General features: G+C 33.6%; 3 protein-coding genes across 3 annotated transcripts; all 3 read right to left on the reverse strand.

Moving 5' to 3' along the window:
* Positions 1 to 743: 743 nt before the first annotated feature.
* LOC149880046 (uncharacterized) lies at positions 744 to 1,222 on the reverse strand. Its single transcript, XM_090069980.1, has 2 exons — positions 845 to 1,222; positions 744 to 775 (listed from the first exon to the last, which is right to left on the reverse strand). The coding sequence occupies exons 1-2, from the start codon at positions 1,185 to 1,187 to the stop codon at positions 744 to 746; spliced, it is 375 nt and encodes a 124-aa protein (XP_089926106.1). The 5' UTR covers positions 1,188 to 1,222.
* A 670-nt stretch (positions 1,223 to 1,892) lies between these two features.
* Positions 1,893 to 6,500, reverse strand: LOC149880047 (uncharacterized). Its single transcript, XM_090069981.1, has 4 exons — positions 6,398 to 6,500; positions 2,973 to 5,204; positions 2,164 to 2,293; positions 1,893 to 2,082 (listed from the first exon to the last, which is right to left on the reverse strand). The coding sequence occupies exons 1-4, from the start codon at positions 6,498 to 6,500 to the stop codon at positions 1,893 to 1,895; spliced, it is 2,655 nt and encodes an 884-aa protein (XP_089926107.1).
* A 1,523-nt stretch (positions 6,501 to 8,023) lies between these two features.
* On the reverse strand, positions 8,024 to 9,244 carry LOC149880048 (uncharacterized). The gene is made up of 2 exons (XM_090070676.1): positions 9,031 to 9,244; positions 8,024 to 8,821 (listed from the first exon to the last, which is right to left on the reverse strand). Exons 1-2 carry the CDS (start codon positions 9,119 to 9,121, stop codon positions 8,316 to 8,318), a joined length of 597 nt encoding a protein of 198 aa, XP_089926802.1. The 5' UTR covers positions 9,122 to 9,244; the 3' UTR covers positions 8,024 to 8,315.
* Between the last annotated feature and the right edge of the window lie 10,181 nt (positions 9,245 to 19,425).

Genomic DNA, 19,425 nt, shown 5'->3' on the forward strand with positions numbered 1-19,425 from the left:
TGTGCATGGGTGAATACTTGCATGTGACCTGCAAACCACAGAGAATGTTTGCCAATTTCAAGTCACATGACATAACAAAGGAGCATTTTCAGGACAGATCAGGGTTAAAAGTTTCTTGACATTACACAGTAGGCCAGGTATAAGGGACATGGTGGACAAAACCTGATTATTACCTAATTGCTCCCCAAACCCATTTAGATATATAAATAATCTTTGTATATGAAATAATATTTATTTTTATCAAGAATATTTTAATTTTTAATAACAAAATAGCAATTAATAGGCTTAGTAAAATTTTTTTTTTTAAATCGATCTTTTTTTCAAAAATCAAACAACAAATTGTGTTTAGCTACAAATAATAAGAAGAAGGTGGAGCTGATTCCCTCAGCAAAGCCAGAACTTCACTGGGGATTTTTTCTAAACTCTTAACAATGTTATGACAGGATCACTAGATACAAGTAGTCTGTTAATCAGGTCGAGATTTGTGTCTATTCTAGCAGTCTTTGTACTGAAATCTCCCCTAAACTTTTTAAAATCTTTGTTGCGGGCCTCTTGGTCCTCCTCTGACATCAGTCCAATTGGTAAGTACAGTCTAGCAATGATGCCATGGCCATGAACTAAAATTTTGTGTACTGATTGTTACATGTAATACCAAGAATACTTAGGTATGTAAAGTTAGAATAAAATAAAAGAGTTTTATCTACTTTCAAAATTTTGGCAGTTGAATGATAGTCTGCAAAGGCTCATCGGGCGGTGTTTCCATCATTACTGGTACCTACAAATTCCATATATGTGATAGTTAACCTGATAATTTATATACAAGTATTTATGTAATTTCACTTACCAGATCCTCCACTTTTTGGGAAATCCACAACCAGTCCCATTTGGTTCATAAATTCTGTCTGGATACGTTTCTTCACTTGCTTAACATTTTCCTTATCTTCAATAGCTTTAGACTGCCACTTTTGAGTTTCCAGCTTATATCTAGTATGTAATACCATCTCAAAAAACCTAATCCAGGAATGCAGGCTGGAAAGACCATATTTCAGTTCTAAATTACTAGAATTGTCCAATTTCAGCACCATTTCTAAGTTATTCATGTTTTTTGGAGACACACCACACACAGAGAAACATTGAGTTGAATTAGTCACATTAGACAGATTTGTTTGAATTTTGCCATCAATCATGGTCAGTTCAATAATACTTTTGACAACCAGTTCTTTTCCACCCAAAGTAACATTAAAAATACCACATTTTTCTATTTCAGATTCTAAATATTTTTGCTCCTTTCAGGACAACAGCTTTTCTTTCTTTTGAAAAGAAAATCTTATTGGACGACAATATGCAGTAGATGATGGCTTGTCATTATGCCATAATAGTACTTTTTTGTTACTGCAGAACCCACTGAGTTCTAGTAGTGCTAAGCAGAAAATGAACAGAGATTCTTCTTTTTTAAGTTACGATCTCCAGCTTCCTCACTACTCACTTGCTTGTACACTCTTTCCCCAGTTGCCCCATCAAACCCGGCCTTGCAACGCAAAGTCAACTGGGTCAAACCATCCAGTATTGTGCTGATCACAGGAGCTTGCACCTCACAGTCTTTTTACTGTATGTTTTAGTAATTCTTGTAGTGGTACTTGTGCTGAATAATCATCAACAAAAATATTCTCCGGATAGCACTTAGCTTTGGACAATCTTATATTGTTGTAAGATGTATATATATGGCAGCCACGTTCTTCAGTTCCATTCCTGATAAGTTGGTAGGTTGATTTTGACATGTCACCATCTATAATTAATGCCAGACCTTCATTAGGCGTATACTTTTTAAATTGACTAGAAGGTTCTGATATCTCAGCAACTTGCTTGGCAGCCTCATAATTGAACTCATTTCTTCATTTAAGCCTTGCTGAGTGGAGCAACTCATCAGTACTAAAATTATTTATAACATCATTGAGTCTTCTTCTTTTGGTTTTGTCAGATGAATCTTCAAAGGAGCAACTTGGTCTTCCACCAATCTTATGTGATTGACTAGAATTCTCAGACTCAGATATTATTACTCTAAGTAGATTTAAAGTCCTGAGCCTACCAATTTTTATTTTTACTCTCAAACTTTATATTTCCCCTGTTGCATCCTTCCATTTCTTTTGATATACTTATAAAAACGCAGCACATCCAGTAGAACCCAAATTCATAGAGACTAGAATAGCTTCCACAGACAAAGAAAATGATTTATCACTAGGCTTTAGTTGGTCATGCCGTATACGTTTATGGACATCACTTATCTTCTTATCAACTACAAAAAAATAGTTTTAACATTATTAGTGCAACCACTATAAACTAATATAACATGAATATGGCCATTATTTTCATTTCAGCTACATTTAATTTGGCCAGTATAATAAGCACAGCACCTATTATTGACTAAAGCCAAATAGGTTTGTCGCGAACAGCATTTTATGACAATATTTTTTTAAAATGTTTACAAAATCTAAAGGGGCAGCTAAGAGCAGAATTAACCAGCACCAATAGGTACATATATTGTATTGACTTTTTTTAACATTAATAAGCTGTTTCAGCAGGTTCTAAACCATATGCGCCACTTTTAACATATTATTTTAATATTATAAATAAGATTCTTACCTATATATTTCAAAATGAAACTGTGAGTTTAATATAAGACCTTGGAAATTGTTGTGGTGTTTTTCGTAAAGCTTTTAAATTAAATTTTGATAATGTATCAATTAATTTCGCACATGTTAAATAATTTAAAAGTTAGTCGTTGTTATAGTTATAGATGATATAGTAGTAGTAGTAGTATATATTTGTTACAACAAAAGTAAAAATAATTGACAAAATACAAATAATAGATTGTCAGATTACAGTTAGTTTTTGTGAAGCTCATATTGCAACTTTCACAAAGGAAAGCTGCGAGCTGTAGTAACATTAGAGCTTATCGAGGTTCGCTTTAAAACTGTTGACAGTTGGAGAGCTGATTACTTTATCTGGTAACATGTTCCATGCCTTGGCAATGCGATTGTTAAAAAAGTGGAAACGAGATAAATTGTTGCTGTACTTCTCACGGTGAAGTCTTTCTCTGTGATTTGCTCTTGGTGGAATTGTGATGAGGGGAAAGTGCCAGTTGACTGTGTCGATGTTATTAATAATTTTATATTTTTGGATGAGGTCACCTCTTTTACGACGCTCAACGAGAGAAGATAGGCCAAGTTGTAAACATCTGGACTTGTAGTCTAGCTTTTTCAGTTTGTCTGGTATTTTTGTGGTTCTGCGCTGTATTAATTCTATAGTTTGTTCATCTTTCACCAAATGAGGGTTCCAAGCCGGAATCGCAAACTCAAGTAAAGGACGAATGTAGGTGCAATAGAGTTGTTTCCATAAAAAAGCATCATGAGATTGGAAAGTGTGTTTTAGGATGCCTAGCATTTGATTTGCTTTACATGAGGCAATTATGGATTGGGTTTCTACTTTAAGATCATTGGTAATTTGAACTCCCAAGTCACGCTCAGAAGTGGTTGCTTCCAATGTAGTTCGAGTCGTAATTGAACAAGGGCCTAATTCCTCCATGGAGTACTTGAAAAGAGTTAATTTTTTTTGACCAAAGTGCATGACCTTGCATTTCTTTGCGTTTAACTCCATGAGCCAAGATTTAGTCCAGTGAACAATTCGGTCAATATCTGATTGGAGTTGAAGTTGAGCAGCAAGTGAGTTGACAATGCTTAAGATTTTAGTGTCATCAGCATAGATCTTACAACTGTTTTCTTTGCTTATTACATCCGGCAGATCATTGATGAAAATGACAAATAAAATTGGACCTAAGACTGATCCTTGCGGAACTCCACTTGTCACAGGTAACCAATTCGATTGAGTGTCACCAAGGATGACTCTTTGAGACCTGTTGAGTAGGAAAGCTTTTATCCAATTGAGAAGATTGCCGTCGATTCCGTACATTTTTAATTTGTGAAGCATTCGTTGATGTGGGACTTTGTCAAAAGCTTTAGCAAAATCCAGAAATATGACATCAACTGGTAGTTTTCTGGCTATATTTCCAGTCAAGAAGTCCATTGTTTCAAGGAAATTTGTAACGCATGCTTTTTTTTCTAAAAATCCATGTTGACTATTTGATAAAAGATTGTTTGATATTAGGTGCTGCATAATTGCCTTCTTAACTAGTTTCTCCATTATTTTACATGGAATTGAGGTGAGGGATATTGGTCTGTAGTTTGATGGGTCAATTCTAGAGCCCTTCTTAAATAAAGGTGTTACATTTGCTTTGGACCATGAGCTTGGAATTTCACCATTGTCAAATGACTTTTGGAAGATGAGAGTAAGTGGAGAAGACATTGAGGTAGAACAAAAGCGTAAAACGTGAGGACTGACATTGTCTACACCAAGTGATTTAGATATATCTAGTGCTGAGAGTTCCATAAGAATGGCCAGAGTATCGAAAGATATGTTATTGAGGATTGTGTTAGTTCTACGATCAAAACGGGGAAGATTGTCATTGGATGGCTCTTTGCTGAAAACTGATTGAAATTGATTGTTAAGTGAATTGGCTATTGTAATTTTGTCAGAGCTAATGATCTCGCTGGCACTGGTGATTCGCATAGATGAGATCTGATTTATTACAGAGCGTTTACTATTTATGTATGAAAACAGTCTTTTAGGGTTACGCTTATCATTGGCAAGAGCAATTTCGAAGGATTTCAGAGAAGAACGACTTAATTTTTTAACGAGCTTTCTAGTTTCTCTATATTCACCAACCAGGGATGTGATTTTCCATTTTGAACTGACGTTACGAGCCCAGAGCGATTTTTTAAGTCGAATAAGAGATAATAGTTCTTTTGTTATCCATGGTTGTTTTTTGGGGGATGGTTTGTTCGGCATACGAGGGATGAATTGATGACAACATTCATTGTATTTGTTGAGCCAAAGTTGGTAACATTGTTCTACGTTTAAGTTTTTAAAAATAGATGACCAGTCAATCTTATTGAATTCTTCGTTGATTTTTTCGTAGTTACCAAGCTTGTATATAAATTTAGAGCTGTTGAAATGTGATAACTTTACGCTGGAAGCCAGTTTGTAATGCCAGGTGATAGAACAATGATATTGATCAGACAAACTGAGTGGAGGACCGATGTTAATCTCACTAGCACGATCAGGAGAGTCACATATTATTAGATCAAGAGCTGATATATTTATTATAAAAATTAATAAATAAATTTCTAAATATATTCAATTGTAAATGATAATTGTACATTTATGATGTACTCTCAAATTACAAATGTTTTAAACCATGCATTATGCTCTTATATACATAATATACTAAGTAGTTGGAAGTATTTCGAATTTTTTTTTTTTTTTAGGTTTTGACTACCACCTGGCCCACTGTGCATTATCATAATTTTCTGGTACATCTTCAGCAACTGCAACAAGAAGTTGTTATTTCACACTGCTGTCTGCTGCAGTTTTGCAAAGTCAAGGTCTTTTTGCTGGGTGAGCACGGAATTGGACTATTTGGATTGAGCTCTTGAATGCCCAGACTGATTTTGAAAAAGCCACCACTACCTTCCAATTCCACCTTGACAAGATGTTCTGAGTATATTTGTCTGTGTATCAAGATCACATTTTGAATCTCTTTAAGATTTTTGCAGTGTGTAACAATTTGTTGCCTTGTTTTTGTTTGATCCAGAGAAATATTAACTGCACTCTGAGAAAAATAATTCATAAGTTGATTTCCAGGTTGCATAAACTTTGCTCTATAATTTGGTTCAACAATTGGTGATTTTGTAATTTGAATCAGAGTGGTGGCAAGTTTTTAAATGCCTGAACTAGACACCCCTGTGTTTGACATAACTTGCACTAAATTTTCTGGTGTCAACTTTGGCTTACTACCGAAAAGGTTTTTTTGAGCGAGAAGGATCGAGAGTTAAATTGAAATATTTTTGTAATGATTAGTGGACATATTTAAAATATTAGTTGAATTTTTTAAAACAAAGAGTTTGAAATAATACTATTGATAAGTTACTGTCAAAACATAAGTTGAAAAACATTTACTTATATTTAAAAAATGCAGATAGTTAAAACATGAAATATAAAAACTTCAATTAACTGTTGCTGATTTTTAACAAATTCAAATGAATAAACATTTTTGAAAAGTTTCTTCAACTGATAGTGACTTGTCACACCATGACCTAATATTACTTTTTTTATATCCAATATTAAAACAAATAACTTTTATTGAAGCAAAAGTAAAATGTTTTCTATTTTTCTCAAATCCATCTCATAAAATATTGCAGAATAATGTAAGCATAAAACTTTACCTGCCATGTGGTGAACCATCTTTAGAAGTGATAACTGAAGATACAATTTGTTCACCTACTGTGAGGTCTGCTGAAGTAAGTTGGAGTTTGATTTCTCTGAAGGTATATTGAGTGAAATTCTGTGTCAATCCCTTTCCAATTATTGTAAAGCAAAATGAGCATCGTCTTTCAACTTTAGCAAGTTGAGAAATGTTCAAATTTTCTAAGGGTTGTGTTTCATTCAGTTTTTTATGGCCAATTCTGCAGATGAGGCAATCACAAATTATGCACCTCGTAGTGGGGCAAATGACTGCTGAGGAAAATTGAAAAAGAGTTGGAAGGCTGATATTCCCTCCATTGTGCTTTCTTTGAAAACTAATTCTGCAACTGTCACAAATACCTTCAGGCACTCTAGCGTCATGAAGTTGAATTTGACACGAATACTTCTCTTTGATTCTTTAAATCAGAAATAGTGTAAGACTGCGAATACATTTTTTCATTAAAAGCATACACACATTCTTCCTGCAGTCTTCTTTTAAGCTTGAATTTGTCCAGTTCATCCAGTTGTCCAGTTCATAAGGTTCATTCATCCAGATACGTGAGGAATTTTCTTCTAGTTCCCATATTTTCTTTGAAGTTTCTCTTTAGCAGCTTCATAGGCGAATGATGAATGTCTAATTCTCTCAATGGCTTTTAATGCATCATAAGATATATATTGGCGTAACTGTAGCAATTTATATTCTGCTGTTGCAGGAGCTTGATCAATGCAAGCGTAGATTTTTCATCTAAATTATTTTTTACATATAAATTCTTTGATCCTTTATTACATAAATCCTTTGATCATGGTTGCTCGTAGAGTTGGATGGCCTTTCTTTTTACTTTATGGTATTGCTTTTAACCTCGTTTGCCTTTCTGAATGCTAGAGCGTTGTGGACAGGGGAATATTTTGTTCTTGAATTGTTTGACAATTCAATTATTGCCTCGATGAAATCTCTTGCGTCTTAGTTTTTTTACTTTTAGCTAACAAGGTTAACAAATAACTTGGTAAGTTTAGTTTTGCTTTATCTGTTTATTTATTTATTTTGTTTAAATATTTGACTGAAGTTGTGACTGAAGTTGTGGTCATAAGTATATCTATTCTAGTTTTTTTTTTTTTTTTTTTTTTTTTTCAGATGTAAGATATCAACGTAATTGAAACCTACGTGGGGCACTCTTTGTTAGGTAAGTGTTTTTCTTTTATTGCACTCAACCTTTTAAACTCTTGATAAGTAGCTCTAATTAGGGTAAAGTAGGGTAATTTCGGCATATTAAGCTATTTTGCTGTTTACAGACAATGGTTGCTTTAATAACGTTAAAAAATCATGCATATCGATGTCATGCAGATATATCTATTAAATAATAGTTAAAAAATTGTTTCAAACTTACAAAGTTTTATGTAAAATTTGTTTTACAAAATACTCAAAAATGACGAAATTAGCGACCTAGTATGGTAATTTCGGCACAATGATACGGTAAATTCGGCATACTTAAGAAAATAAAGAAGTTCGTTGAAAACGCATTAATATAATCAAAATATTATAAACAGCTATAAATCTGGATTGTATAAAGTAATTGTCTCTTAAATGGAATTTGTTACACCTAATTGGCATTTAATTAAGGGCTTTGCAATTGCAAAGATTCATATTTTTTGAACCACCTATTTTAGTAAAGTATGAATACATCATCCAAAACAGAAGCCTTATTAGAAAAATGTGCTTCCAAAGTAAAATTGTAAATAAAATGATTACTAATTTCTATGATTTCGATGATTATTTCTAAATTCTGTTTAAATAAGAACTCATGTTTAAGCTTATGAGTAGTTCATAAAATAATATTTTACATAGCTTCAATAGTTAAACATAAAAAGATAAAATACAAAATTCAAAGAAAACTTTATAAAAAGAGATTTATTGAAGAAAGTTAAAAAACAGTTTATCAATGTAACTTTTTTTTAAAGAATCAGTGTTTCATACAGTCATCACAAGTAAATATTTTTTTAGCATAAACACCACATATAGCAGCACATGTTTCATGCCACCATCTATAGCATTTATGGCATTTATCCCAATTATCCTTTAAGTATGGATCGACAGGATCCCCATAACTGTATTGACACATTGCACAAAGTTGTTTATTAATCGCACTTTTAGCATCAAGGTTACTCAAACACGTCTTTTGATGTGTAGATATATTTTCTTTAATGCACTTTTTACGTGGCTGCCTGTTCTTATATTTCAAAGATAAAGATTCCTCTAGCTGAGATTTATATAGTGATCCAGTAATTCTTCCAGCATGATTTACCCTCCATTTTATACCTGTTCGTTTTGTATTTTTAATGTCAAGTCCAGCTAGTGGACTTGACATTAAAAATACAAAACTAACACCATGAGGTTGTGAGGTTTCATCAGAGGTGGCTAGTTCTAATGACTTCTGAAGTGTAAATGATTTGTTTGGTGAAGCAGATTCTAAATATAAATATTTAATCAAAAAAGGTGAATAAAATTAGGCAACATGTAAATTATAAAAAATTTGAACTATTTTTTTAAGAAACTTTTTTTTAGGTTAATAAGACAACAGATAAGTTATTATTTTGCTTGATTTAAAAAAAATTAGTTTGTATTTTAAATAAATGGTGGAAGATGGTAAAAATAATACACCTTTTAAAATAATTTACCTTTCTGGGAAGCAATTACACATTCTGTAACAAAATCAATATGATCTAAATCTTTAACAGAGTCTAAAGCATTGTCGAGAGTAGGGTGCATTTCAGAGGTAATATTTGATTTTGAAATTTTTGATACAACATATAAGTGATTAGTAGCCTTAGCTGCAGCAAAGTCTTCTTCAGTAAACACATTTCCATCAAATGGATATATTCCACATTTTTCAATATTTTACATGTTTTGAACCCATTATATGATGCTAACACACACACACATACACACACACACACACACACACACACACACACACACACACATATTATTGTATATAATAAATTATTAATTTATTATATACATATTATTATATATGACATAAATTTAATTTATATTGTGGGGAACTATTATTTTACTAAGTTTCACAGAGACACTAACGAATTCGTTATTATCTTATTGCTATCTGAATTTCTGAATTACTAAAATCAACTTCTTCTATACATAATATTTCAGACGCTTATTTCCCATTTTGGTTTCAGAGAAAACACAGGTCGGCATTTTCGGCACTGCCGAAATTAAAAACTATTTATATGCCGAAATTATCTCCTTAGAGCAGTCCTTGGGGAAACTTTTATATCTTATAACATACTTTGAGTTTCATCTTATTGTTGCTCACATTTTATTCAGTTTATATTTTAGAATAAAATAAATAACAACTTTTGGTAAAAATTTCCGAGAAAAAATCATTTATCCTACATTTTCAAATTAGTAAAAATGTTAAGAAAAAGCTAATAATCATAAATTAACGTACCTGTAATGTAAAAATAAAAGTTTAAAGCAGTATTTTTAGGAAAATTGTTTATCTTGCTACAATACCCAATTATGATTTTAACATTCCAATAAATAAATATTTTTCGGTGTCTTTTGAAGGGGTGCCGAAATTATCTCCCTGCCGAAATTACCCTACTTTACCCTAGATATTCCACAGCAACATACAGCCCCGCTTTTATGACTTTGATTGGTTATTTTAAATTTTTTGGTTATTTTTTAGGATTGCAACTAATATAATAGTGATTTGCAAGTTATGTAATTTTTAGTGAATGACTTTGCATCGTGTTTTATCCCTTCAAAAACTATTGGGAAAGGAACCATCCGATCAAAATGTATACGCTTGGGTGGGAAGCCATTTTGATAATTAAGATAATTTGTCATTAAGACATTTTGAAATTAAAGATATTTTACGTAGACTTAAAGAAACGCTTTCATTATTCTGAAACTTAAGTTAAAGAAAGTTATAGGGCCAATGCGAATGGAGACATAATATCCTTTTAAATCTTGACGAACAAGTGCAGTATACTTAATGATAAGGGGGGAGGGACACATGTATACATCCTAACACAATGGGAAGAAAGAGACTGCCAAGAGTCCTTTGATTTGGGGTGAGTACAGAGTAAGCTCGGGCGTTTCAAAACTATTTTTGTTACGAGACATTACAATATGAGATCTCGAGATCATGGTTTTCACAAGTTTCGAGAATTTGTTTCGAGAGGTTACGAGAAGTAACGAGATTCTTGATTGAGAATTGGCCACAAAATTTCCCTTCTCGAAACATGACAATATTACGAGAATAACGAGAAATTAACGAGGTTTAAAATATTTTTTCAATGTTTTTCGAGATGTTATGAGACAAGTTTTCTAATTTTTCAAATATATTGAAATTTATTGGAACAAAAGGTTTTTTGTTCATTTTTGTACCTAAATTTTGATTAAAATAGCATAATACTATTTCAATGGCCACCTAAGCAGCAATTGACAGTCCTCATCGTGAAACATTCGACTTTTTGCTGCTTGGGACGAGATACTTGAATGTAGGCCGAATTCTCGTCACGCGATTCATCAAGTTTAGCTCTGAGTTGATCCATTTCCGAAGTAACCAATCAAAATCTCTTTGCCATTGAAAAATAACTGCCGCCACCCGGGATCGAACTCGCGACCTTAAGCTAACCGACTCGTGTCTCAGACCGCTCGACCATTGAAATAGCGTACAAACGGATAAAAAAATCGAAGTGTCTTCGTAGAGCGCAATGCGCTCTACGTAGCCATAAGCTGCTCAGAGCGCAATATTATACACGCGTGCGAAATTATTTTATTATAACAGTGCAATTTATATTTTACAATAAAGCTGGTTAGATAGGCGATTAGGGTAAGGGTTAGGGTTAGGGAAAGGATAGGGATAGGGATAGGGATGGGGATAGGGTTAACATCAACAAGATTTTTTTTTTAAAAAAAAAAAATTTAGCGCATGCGTACAAAGTATTGCGCTCCGAGTAGCATATGGCTGCATAGAGCGCATTGCGCTCTAAGTAGTAACGGCCTAAAAAAATACATTATTTAAATTATCGAATAGCAGTATAAAAAAAATAAATTTTTTCAGCACGTTAATTTAAAATTGGAAATTGATAATTAAATGATAATTTCAAATTATCGTTTAACATTGAAGTTTGTCAAAAAAATTCAGTCAAATTGTAAGTTTGTAATTTATAGGAGTAATGCTTTATTTGTACCACAAATAACTTGTCTAAATATAAAGACTCACCTATATCAAAGATAAATAAAATATTGATCATGGATTCACGATGATTTTATTTATTTTATGCACCAAAATGTTAATTTTATAATTTATATTCAATTGAAAATAGAAACTAGAAATAACAAGTCAAGTGACAAGAACTTTAGACAGCAGCACCAAAGCCAGAGGTTCCATGGTGAGGATCGTCATCAATGGTGACAAGAGGCACAACACCTTCAGGCAAGAAGAGGCTGAAGATGTTCTTGATGAAATGCTCAAAAGCTTGTCCTCATCATCATCAGCTTCAATTTCATCAGTGGAGTTGAGCAAATACTTCCGAATTTTGACACATAGTTTTGTTGGATGAAGGGCAGTTTTTCAACTTGCTCAGGTTTAAGCTTGATCCTCTTGTATGACAATGTTGCCACCTGAACTGAAAACTCGTTCTGATGGAGCGAATGATGCTGGAATGCAGAGCCACTTCCTGGCAGCCAGAGCAAGCAGTGGAAATTTTGCCTGGTTCTCTTTCCAAAATTTCTTTGTGTACAATTCCCATTCAGTTACTATGGAGGACTGTGTTGGAGGTTTAGCAGGTCCGGCAATGACCATTTCTTCATCTTTCGTTAAGTCAAAGTAAGGGTCATCCTCGGGGGTCAACAAATCCTTGTGCTGCACATCGGTAGGTACGTCTTGGATTGATTCAAGCCATTGTTGGTGAATATCAAAGTGGAAAATCAGAATATCATACGCTTGAATAAATTTAATAAGTTTCTTCAATGGTTTTCCCTTGTATAAGGGGTTCAGGAGGCTTGCCACTGAATATAAAATTTTGTATGCACCACAACTTGGCAAATATTTCCCCAAGTTCTTTTGTAACTTTTGGTGAAACATTTCGGCTAATGGAGAAAGAGTTTTTCCGTCAAATTTTTCTTTTGTGCGGTAATTAATGCCATAACGGTGTGGAATCACTCTGTGGATGCAAACTTGTTTGTCAGCTGAAAGGCTTTCAGAGTTTTCATAGATTCTTTTGAAAATTGAGGAGGATTTCGTCATACAGGTTGAGCTCCTCCTCACTTGGGACTAACTTAGCAATCTTCTTTCCAACGTTATTTCTTGGACTGTCACAAATTGAACTAAAATTAAAATTTCCAGCATTATATAAACAGAATTCCAACGAGTCTGCACAGGTGCTATGATTTTGACAACCTTAAGTGATGCTTTTTCTTGAGTACTGATGTCACTGTCCTCCATCATTGATTTTTACTGAAAAAAAGGATCAAAATATTGTTCATACTACATAATATCTAATGTATCCTGAAAACAATTTTAAAAAATTAAGATTTTCATTAAAATGTAACAAGATTAACTGTGATAGTCTGATCATTGCTCGTGTAATTGACAGATTGTCAGATACAAACAAAAATAGTCAAATACATCAAAGTTTCATACATTATTCAATCTAAAGATAATAGTCTTACCTCTTTTTCTTTGCTCGACCAAGTTTGATCTATGACTTTTTGAACTCAAGGCTGTAGCTTTGGTTAAGGCGGATTTTAAATCCAAAGTTCCATGCGACTTAGTTTCATTAATGGTGTACTCCACAACATGATTCAGAAGGTGGTCTGCACACAAATAGAGTCGTCCACAAACTTGCATTTTGGAATGGCAATCTTCATGTTTGCAGCAGAGTCATGGACACACACGACTGAACTGAACCCATCGTTTCCAGGAATTTCTAAAACATACCTAAAGAAATGCATTACATTTTAAATTTTCTTGTTATATATCGTTATGTATCGTAATGTATCGTTTTATAAAAACAATGTGATTTGCATAGAAATATAAATATTTCATTTTATAATTATGATACATAACGAGATATTACGAGATATTACGAGATTTATTGAAAAGACTTTAAGAAACATTTTTTTAAATGTTTATATCTTACGTGTCAAGTCTGCAGCAATCCTTTCAGCTAAATGTCTTTCGGTAAATGGACCAGTTCCAATCACAAACATTCTTAGCTGAAAATCCTCACGAATGTAGTGCAAGGTGACAGCTTGGTAGGAATCATTGTTGCGGCTGCTCCACAAGTCTGATGAGATGGCAAAACCAGGACACTTTGGCAATTCAGACCTCAACATACCATCAACAGTATTTTTGACATTGGTATGAAGCAAAGGGATCCTATGAATAAAGGAAATTGTCACAATTGTGTTGTAAATAATAATGGCGGAATTTACTGTAAAATAGTTAATCAAAATCTGGTATGGGACGGGAATTAGGTAAGTAAATTTATAATTAGTATTAATCAATTATCTTAATAAGGCTTGCTAGGGACGTAGTGAGTAGGGATTCTAATCATCTTATAAATTATATAACCAAAGACCCGACCAAGAGAATACTTTAAAAGTATTTATTTCTCAAAAATACACAATCACCCCAAAACATTTATTTCAACAATATCTATTCTCAATAAAACAACAGCACCCCAAATAGTTTTATTTCATAACATCTTAAACATACTTGAATTTACTATAAGTTGTGGCCTTCTTTATGTTCATCTTCGGGCAAAAATACCCAAGGAAATCTTTGAATCCATCAGTTTCTACCAGATTGAAAGGATTTCTATGTCTCCTCGTAGCTGCTCTTTGTCCTACGGCTTATACTTCATGTATGCATCAATGTTTTTGGCTTTCTCAGGTGTTGATGGTCCTACCAACTTCTTCTTTTTAATGCCTCTATGTAAGGCTTTAGGTGTATGTTCTCCTTGCTCTTGCTCGTATCGCTCATCTTCGTCGTATAACTAAAAATTAAAAAAAGTAATAATACCATTTTTTGTAAAAACTAAAAAGGTTTTGGATTCATAAGTAGACAAAAGAAAAATGATTCAGAAATTCTAAATCAAAAATGAAATAATTAATATTCAATAAAAATAGTTTAATAAAGATTAATTAGAATGATTTAAAACACAAATTCACCTGTTCTAGATTCTGCTAGGCAAGATTTCCTTGGTGCTTTTTCTCTGCCTTTTCTTTTTCCTAAGCCAGCCAAACCACTGAATGAGAACTAACCATGTGACGCCTCATACCACTGGTGTTTCCATCTGTAAGCTCGGAGACATGGCCACATTTGTCAATGTTGCACTTCGCAAAAACTTTCTCAAAGCCATTCTCGATGGCTCTTTCCTCAGTAATTGCTTCCATATTTCTGTCCTTGGACGAATCATGTTGTCAGACTAAAAGTATGAAATCAAATATCACTATCAAAATCAAAAAAAAAATTTCAAAAAAAAATTTTCCAGGACAATATTTAAATACGTCCAATCGTTAAAAAGTTCCAGGAACAAAAGAAAAATTGCACTTTCCCGGAAAATGATTACCAAAATTTTTACTGCAATTAGCTAATAACTTCAATACGACATTTCATCTACATGACAATTCAAGCTTGTAAGTGTAAATATAACTGTTCATTTCACTAACATCATTCACTTTTAACTTTGTCATCTTATTAAAAAACTAAAAAAAAATTTTAAGTAAGGAACTAAAGCAAGAAGACACAGCAAAATAAACAATCAATTATAAAAATATATAGTAATAAAGTGTTTTCTTACCTGATTCTTTTTAAAACAGATGATAAAATTGTTGAATAACAAAAAAATATTATATGTTTAATATGATTTGAACTAATTTCATTAAACTTTTAAAGTTTTTTAACTTTTAGCTCTGTTTACATTGCAAAAAAAAAAAACAATAACAATTCAGCTGTCGCGCGCGTCAATTGTTCCAAAAATGCGAACTTTGTACGGATTAACTAGTTTATCCCTTTTTTTTGACGAGTCATTACGAGAAACTCGTAATACCTCGTAATATCTCGAAATTCTCGCTCTCGCTCTATCTCGAAATAAAGTAAATACGAGATTCTCGTAACTAATCTCGAAAAGAATCTCGTAACTCTCGAAAAAAACTCAAAAAAATCTCCAAATTTTCGAGATTTTTTGGTGAATTTTGAAACCCAACCTCGTAACTTTTCGTATCATCTCGTATTTTCTCGAAATAAAAATCTCGATTGAAAACTCCCAAAACGTTTCGAGACGCCTGAGCTTAGTACAGAGTTTCCTTAAAGTATGAGAGAAAAGTCAACATTTTTTTTGTTAAACTTGCCAGCAGGTAACTAAATACTGTTCTGCTTTTGAGCTTAAAGGCATCAATTTTTTAGGGTTTCTTATGGTCAATTTAGCAAAAGAAGTTTAAATGGAAGGGAGAAGAAAAAATAGGAGGAAAGTTTACGCAGTTCACTAATTTAACCTTAACAAAATTTAAAGAAAAAGGAGTTAAAAAACATTTGGATTTAACAGCACAAACTACTTTTAATCGTCCTTGAAGAAACCATTGCAATTGCGTTGTTTATAATAAAAGCTCTTTTGACAACAAGTTTTAAAAACGAACAAACAAAACAGATTAAAGATTCAATAGCGTGCAGCATGTGCATCTGTTAATTACTTCGAAGTGTCTTCGTAGAGCGCAATGCGCTCTACGAAGCCTTAAGCTGCTCAGAGCGCAATATTGTACACGCATGCGCAATTATTTTATTAAAACAGTGAGATTTATATTTCACAATGAAGCTGGTTGGATAGGCGGTTAAATCGAAATCAAAAATTATCTACTAAAGAAACATTTTGTGCAATTTATAAAGTTAAGGTTTTAGATTAAAACATTCTATCGCCATCAAAATACAACAATAACATTTATTTGGAGAGTCAATAATTTCATCAGTTCAATGCAGTGTTTACTTGAATGAAATGTTTTAGATAAGTTCTAAGCAGTCCATTATGGCTTGCCAGTATCTAAAATAATCATGAATTCATTTGAGAAAAACATTCTTGTTCATATGCATAAGTAAACTAAGGTAACCTTTTTAGTTTATAGTTGTCTCTAGATTACATGCAGACATCATAGATATCTACATGTAATTTTAAGTGTTCTTGTTTTTATATATAGGAGAAAAACTTGTGTATTAATAATATTTTTTTATATTACAAAGTATGGCGCTAGTGCACTTTCGCACCCCCCTTTTTTTATGATTGATTATGATAGAGAATTTTATGCTGATTCAGAAACATATAAAAACATGGACCTAAAAATTAACGGAAAGTGCTCTAATTCGAAGTCAAAGTTGTAAAAAATCCCACTAAAAACCCTAATATTCGCCATTTTTTAAAAATCTTTTTCAAAACGCTTTCAGTTTTAAAGAAAATTAATTACCTTTTATATTGCGCAATAAGCAGACCTGGTTTCAATTAGCCTTGCATTACAATTTTAAAGTATTATAACGAAAGTGTAATAACGAAATGAAATTAATGGATGATTTCAAATAAAGGCTGAACGTAGAATGTGAGAATATAGAGAAATTGATGAATAATAATTATTGTATTGTACGCTGGTTTGTTTTTATTTAGAAAACGGTTTGAGGGTTACTACTTGAAGCGCAATGCGATCTATGCAGCCATATACTTCTCGAAGCGCAATACGCATGCGCTAAGTCTTGTTAATGTTAACCCTATCCCTATCCCTATCCCTATACCTATCCCTAAACTTATCCCTAACCCTAACCCTAACCCTAACCGTCTATCCAACCAGCTTTATTGTGAAAAATAAATCGCACTTTTATAATAAAATAGTTGCGCATGCGTGTACAATATTGCGCTTTGAATAGCTTATGGCTATGTAGAGCGCATTGTACTCTACGAAGACACCTCGGTTAAACATTAAGGTGGGCTGAAAAAACTGTCTTGAAAACTAGGAAACGGCAGGGCGTGCAATAGTTGCTCCATGACCTTGTTAGTTATTGTGCAAAATATTTTGAATTTTGGAAGTCATCTTGTGGTGCCCCAGGGAGTCCCAATTTTATGACTGCCAAATGGCCCAATTTGGTTTTAAAATGGTATAGCTTCCAATGAAGTACTACCAAAAGCAACCATAATTATAATTAAGGGCAGTGAAACAGAGTCAGATAGTTTGGTAATGCAACAGACTGTTATAAATAAACTATGCTTTCTCTATTATCACTCATTCATAACGAAAATAAAGTAAATACTATACAATTAACTTAATGTACTTTTCAGCAAAACAAAGAATGTCGGAAGTTATTATGACACCCAGTAGCAAACCAAAGAATCTGACAAATGCTCAGGTAAGCAGTACGACTATATTTATTATGTTATTGCATTATTTCATAACCGTAACCCTATTATTGTTACGTGACAGAACTTAGCAAATCATGCTAACTTGAGAAGACTTAAGGTTAAAGTTAAAGTTGGGGTTAGGGTTTAGGTTTACATGCATTGGCCGCTTCTCAGCAATTACTCAGTTCGTGTTGTTTATGTTTTCAGGAAACGGAAAAGTGCAATACTACACCCCGCAAAGCATCGAAGAAGCCGACAAGAAAGTCCCAATGCTATTTGGTTTTCGGTTATCTGTCCAGAGCCAAAGAGACCCAGCTGCCAACAAAGTCGGATACAATGCAAAACTTTTTGCAGATACGACGAGAGATGAAAGTGACAGACAGTGCTCCGGATCCTGCAGTTTCCACAGTCGCAGAAAGAACAGCGCAACATATCGAGAATATATGGATCAAAGCGTCAATCCCGGTAATATCACACAAGAGAATTGTAGAGAAAATCAGAATGCTCCACAGCAATTACAGAAACTTGCTAAAACTATATAAATTCCGACAATGTGATCCGGCATACACCGAGCGACTTTAAAGATTTGCTACCAAAACAGATCTGCAACTATTTGATATTGCAATCTGCAAATGAATCGATTTTCCAAGTTGCAGATGCAAACTTGAGCATAAGGTGCCGCCTGCGGAGAGAAGCTTCTTGACGGACCAACGAAATCAACGAAAAATGATGATCGGCGGCGTTGATGTAAGAACTACAAAGAAACTCGTGTTACGACAAAAACGCCAAATACGAGTTGATGATTTCTTGGAAAAACATCGCAAATGTATCAAAATTGATGAACAAGTTGACGATGTAAATGTTTCGGAAATGTCTGATGAGGACGACTCAAGAATGGATGCAATGGATCCGGATTTCAGTGTTACCACTGACACTACTGACAGTAAAGTATTGGATATTGGTAACAAGCAGCGCAAGAAACAAATGCGGCTAGAACTACCAAATGTAGCTAAGAGGTGCGATAGATATAAAGTTCCAGGTCGCTGTGCAGCAGCTATTGTCAGTGCAAAATAGCAAGATGTGGGTCTTATACACAAGGGGGACACATCAATGGTAATAGATAAGAATAAACTTGGCAGAGAACGGCGAAAGGTCAGAAAGCGATTACAAACCCTGGCATTCCAGAAAAAACTGAATGGCCTCTATTTCGATGGCCGCAAAGATAAGACCAGAGTGCAAACTAGAAAAGGTAACAAAAACTATGGACGGATTATTGTAGAAAAACATGTGTGTCTAGTTAGCGAGCCAAATTCAGAGTACCTAGGCCACATTACACCTTCAAGTTGAGGAGCCGAGAGCATAACTACAGGTATCTGAGACTTTTTAAAAGAGAATAAAGTCAAAACAGAGGATCTAATGGCTATTGGGTGCGATGGCACTAATGTCAATACCGGCACAGACCGAGGTGTGATCCGTTTGCACGAAAAGCGCCTTGGTAGACCGCTTCACTGGTTGGTCTGCTTATTGCATGCAAATGAATAACCGCTGAGGCATCTGATTACTCATCTTAATGGAGTTACGAGTGGTCCAAAATTGTTTTCTGGACCCATTGGAAGTTTACTCTCGACATGTGAAGAATTGCCCGTTGTACCATTTGTG

This window comes from Hydra viridissima, unplaced genomic scaffold, assembly GCF_058129835.1.
Source record: "Hydra viridissima isolate aposymbiotic clone 2 unplaced genomic scaffold, HvirCarnegie_v1 scaffold_13, whole genome shotgun sequence".
In the NCBI taxonomy this organism is placed as follows: domain Eukaryota; kingdom Metazoa; phylum Cnidaria; class Hydrozoa; order Anthoathecata; family Hydridae; genus Hydra; species Hydra viridissima.

Coding starts and splice junctions, on each gene's coding strand:
- LOC149880046 (XM_090069980.1), bottom strand. CDS start 1,187: ATGATTGATGGCAAAATTCAAACAAATCTGTCTAATGTGACTAATTCA. Junction 776..844: donor CCCAAAAAGTGGAGGATCTG/GTAAGTGAAATT, acceptor TGGAATTTGTAG/GTACCAGTAATGATGGAAAC.
- LOC149880047 (XM_090069981.1), bottom strand. CDS start 6,500: ATGCTCATTTTGCTTTACAATAATTGGAAAGGGATTGACACAGAATTT. Junction 5,205..6,397: donor TTACTTCAGCAGACCTCACA/GTAGGTGAACAA, acceptor TAAATATATCAG/CTCTTGATCTAATAATATGT. Junction 2,083..2,163: donor GGTTCTACTGGATGTGCTGC/GTTTTTATAAGT, acceptor AAAAATTGGTAG/GCTCAGGACTTTAAATCTAC.
- LOC149880048 (XM_090070676.1), bottom strand. CDS start 9,121: ATGCACCCTACTCTCGACAATGCTTTAGACTCTGTTAAAGATTTAGAT. Junction 8,822..9,030: donor TGTAATTGCTTCCCAGAAAG/GTAAATTATTTT, acceptor ATTTATATTTAG/AATCTGCTTCACCAAACAAA.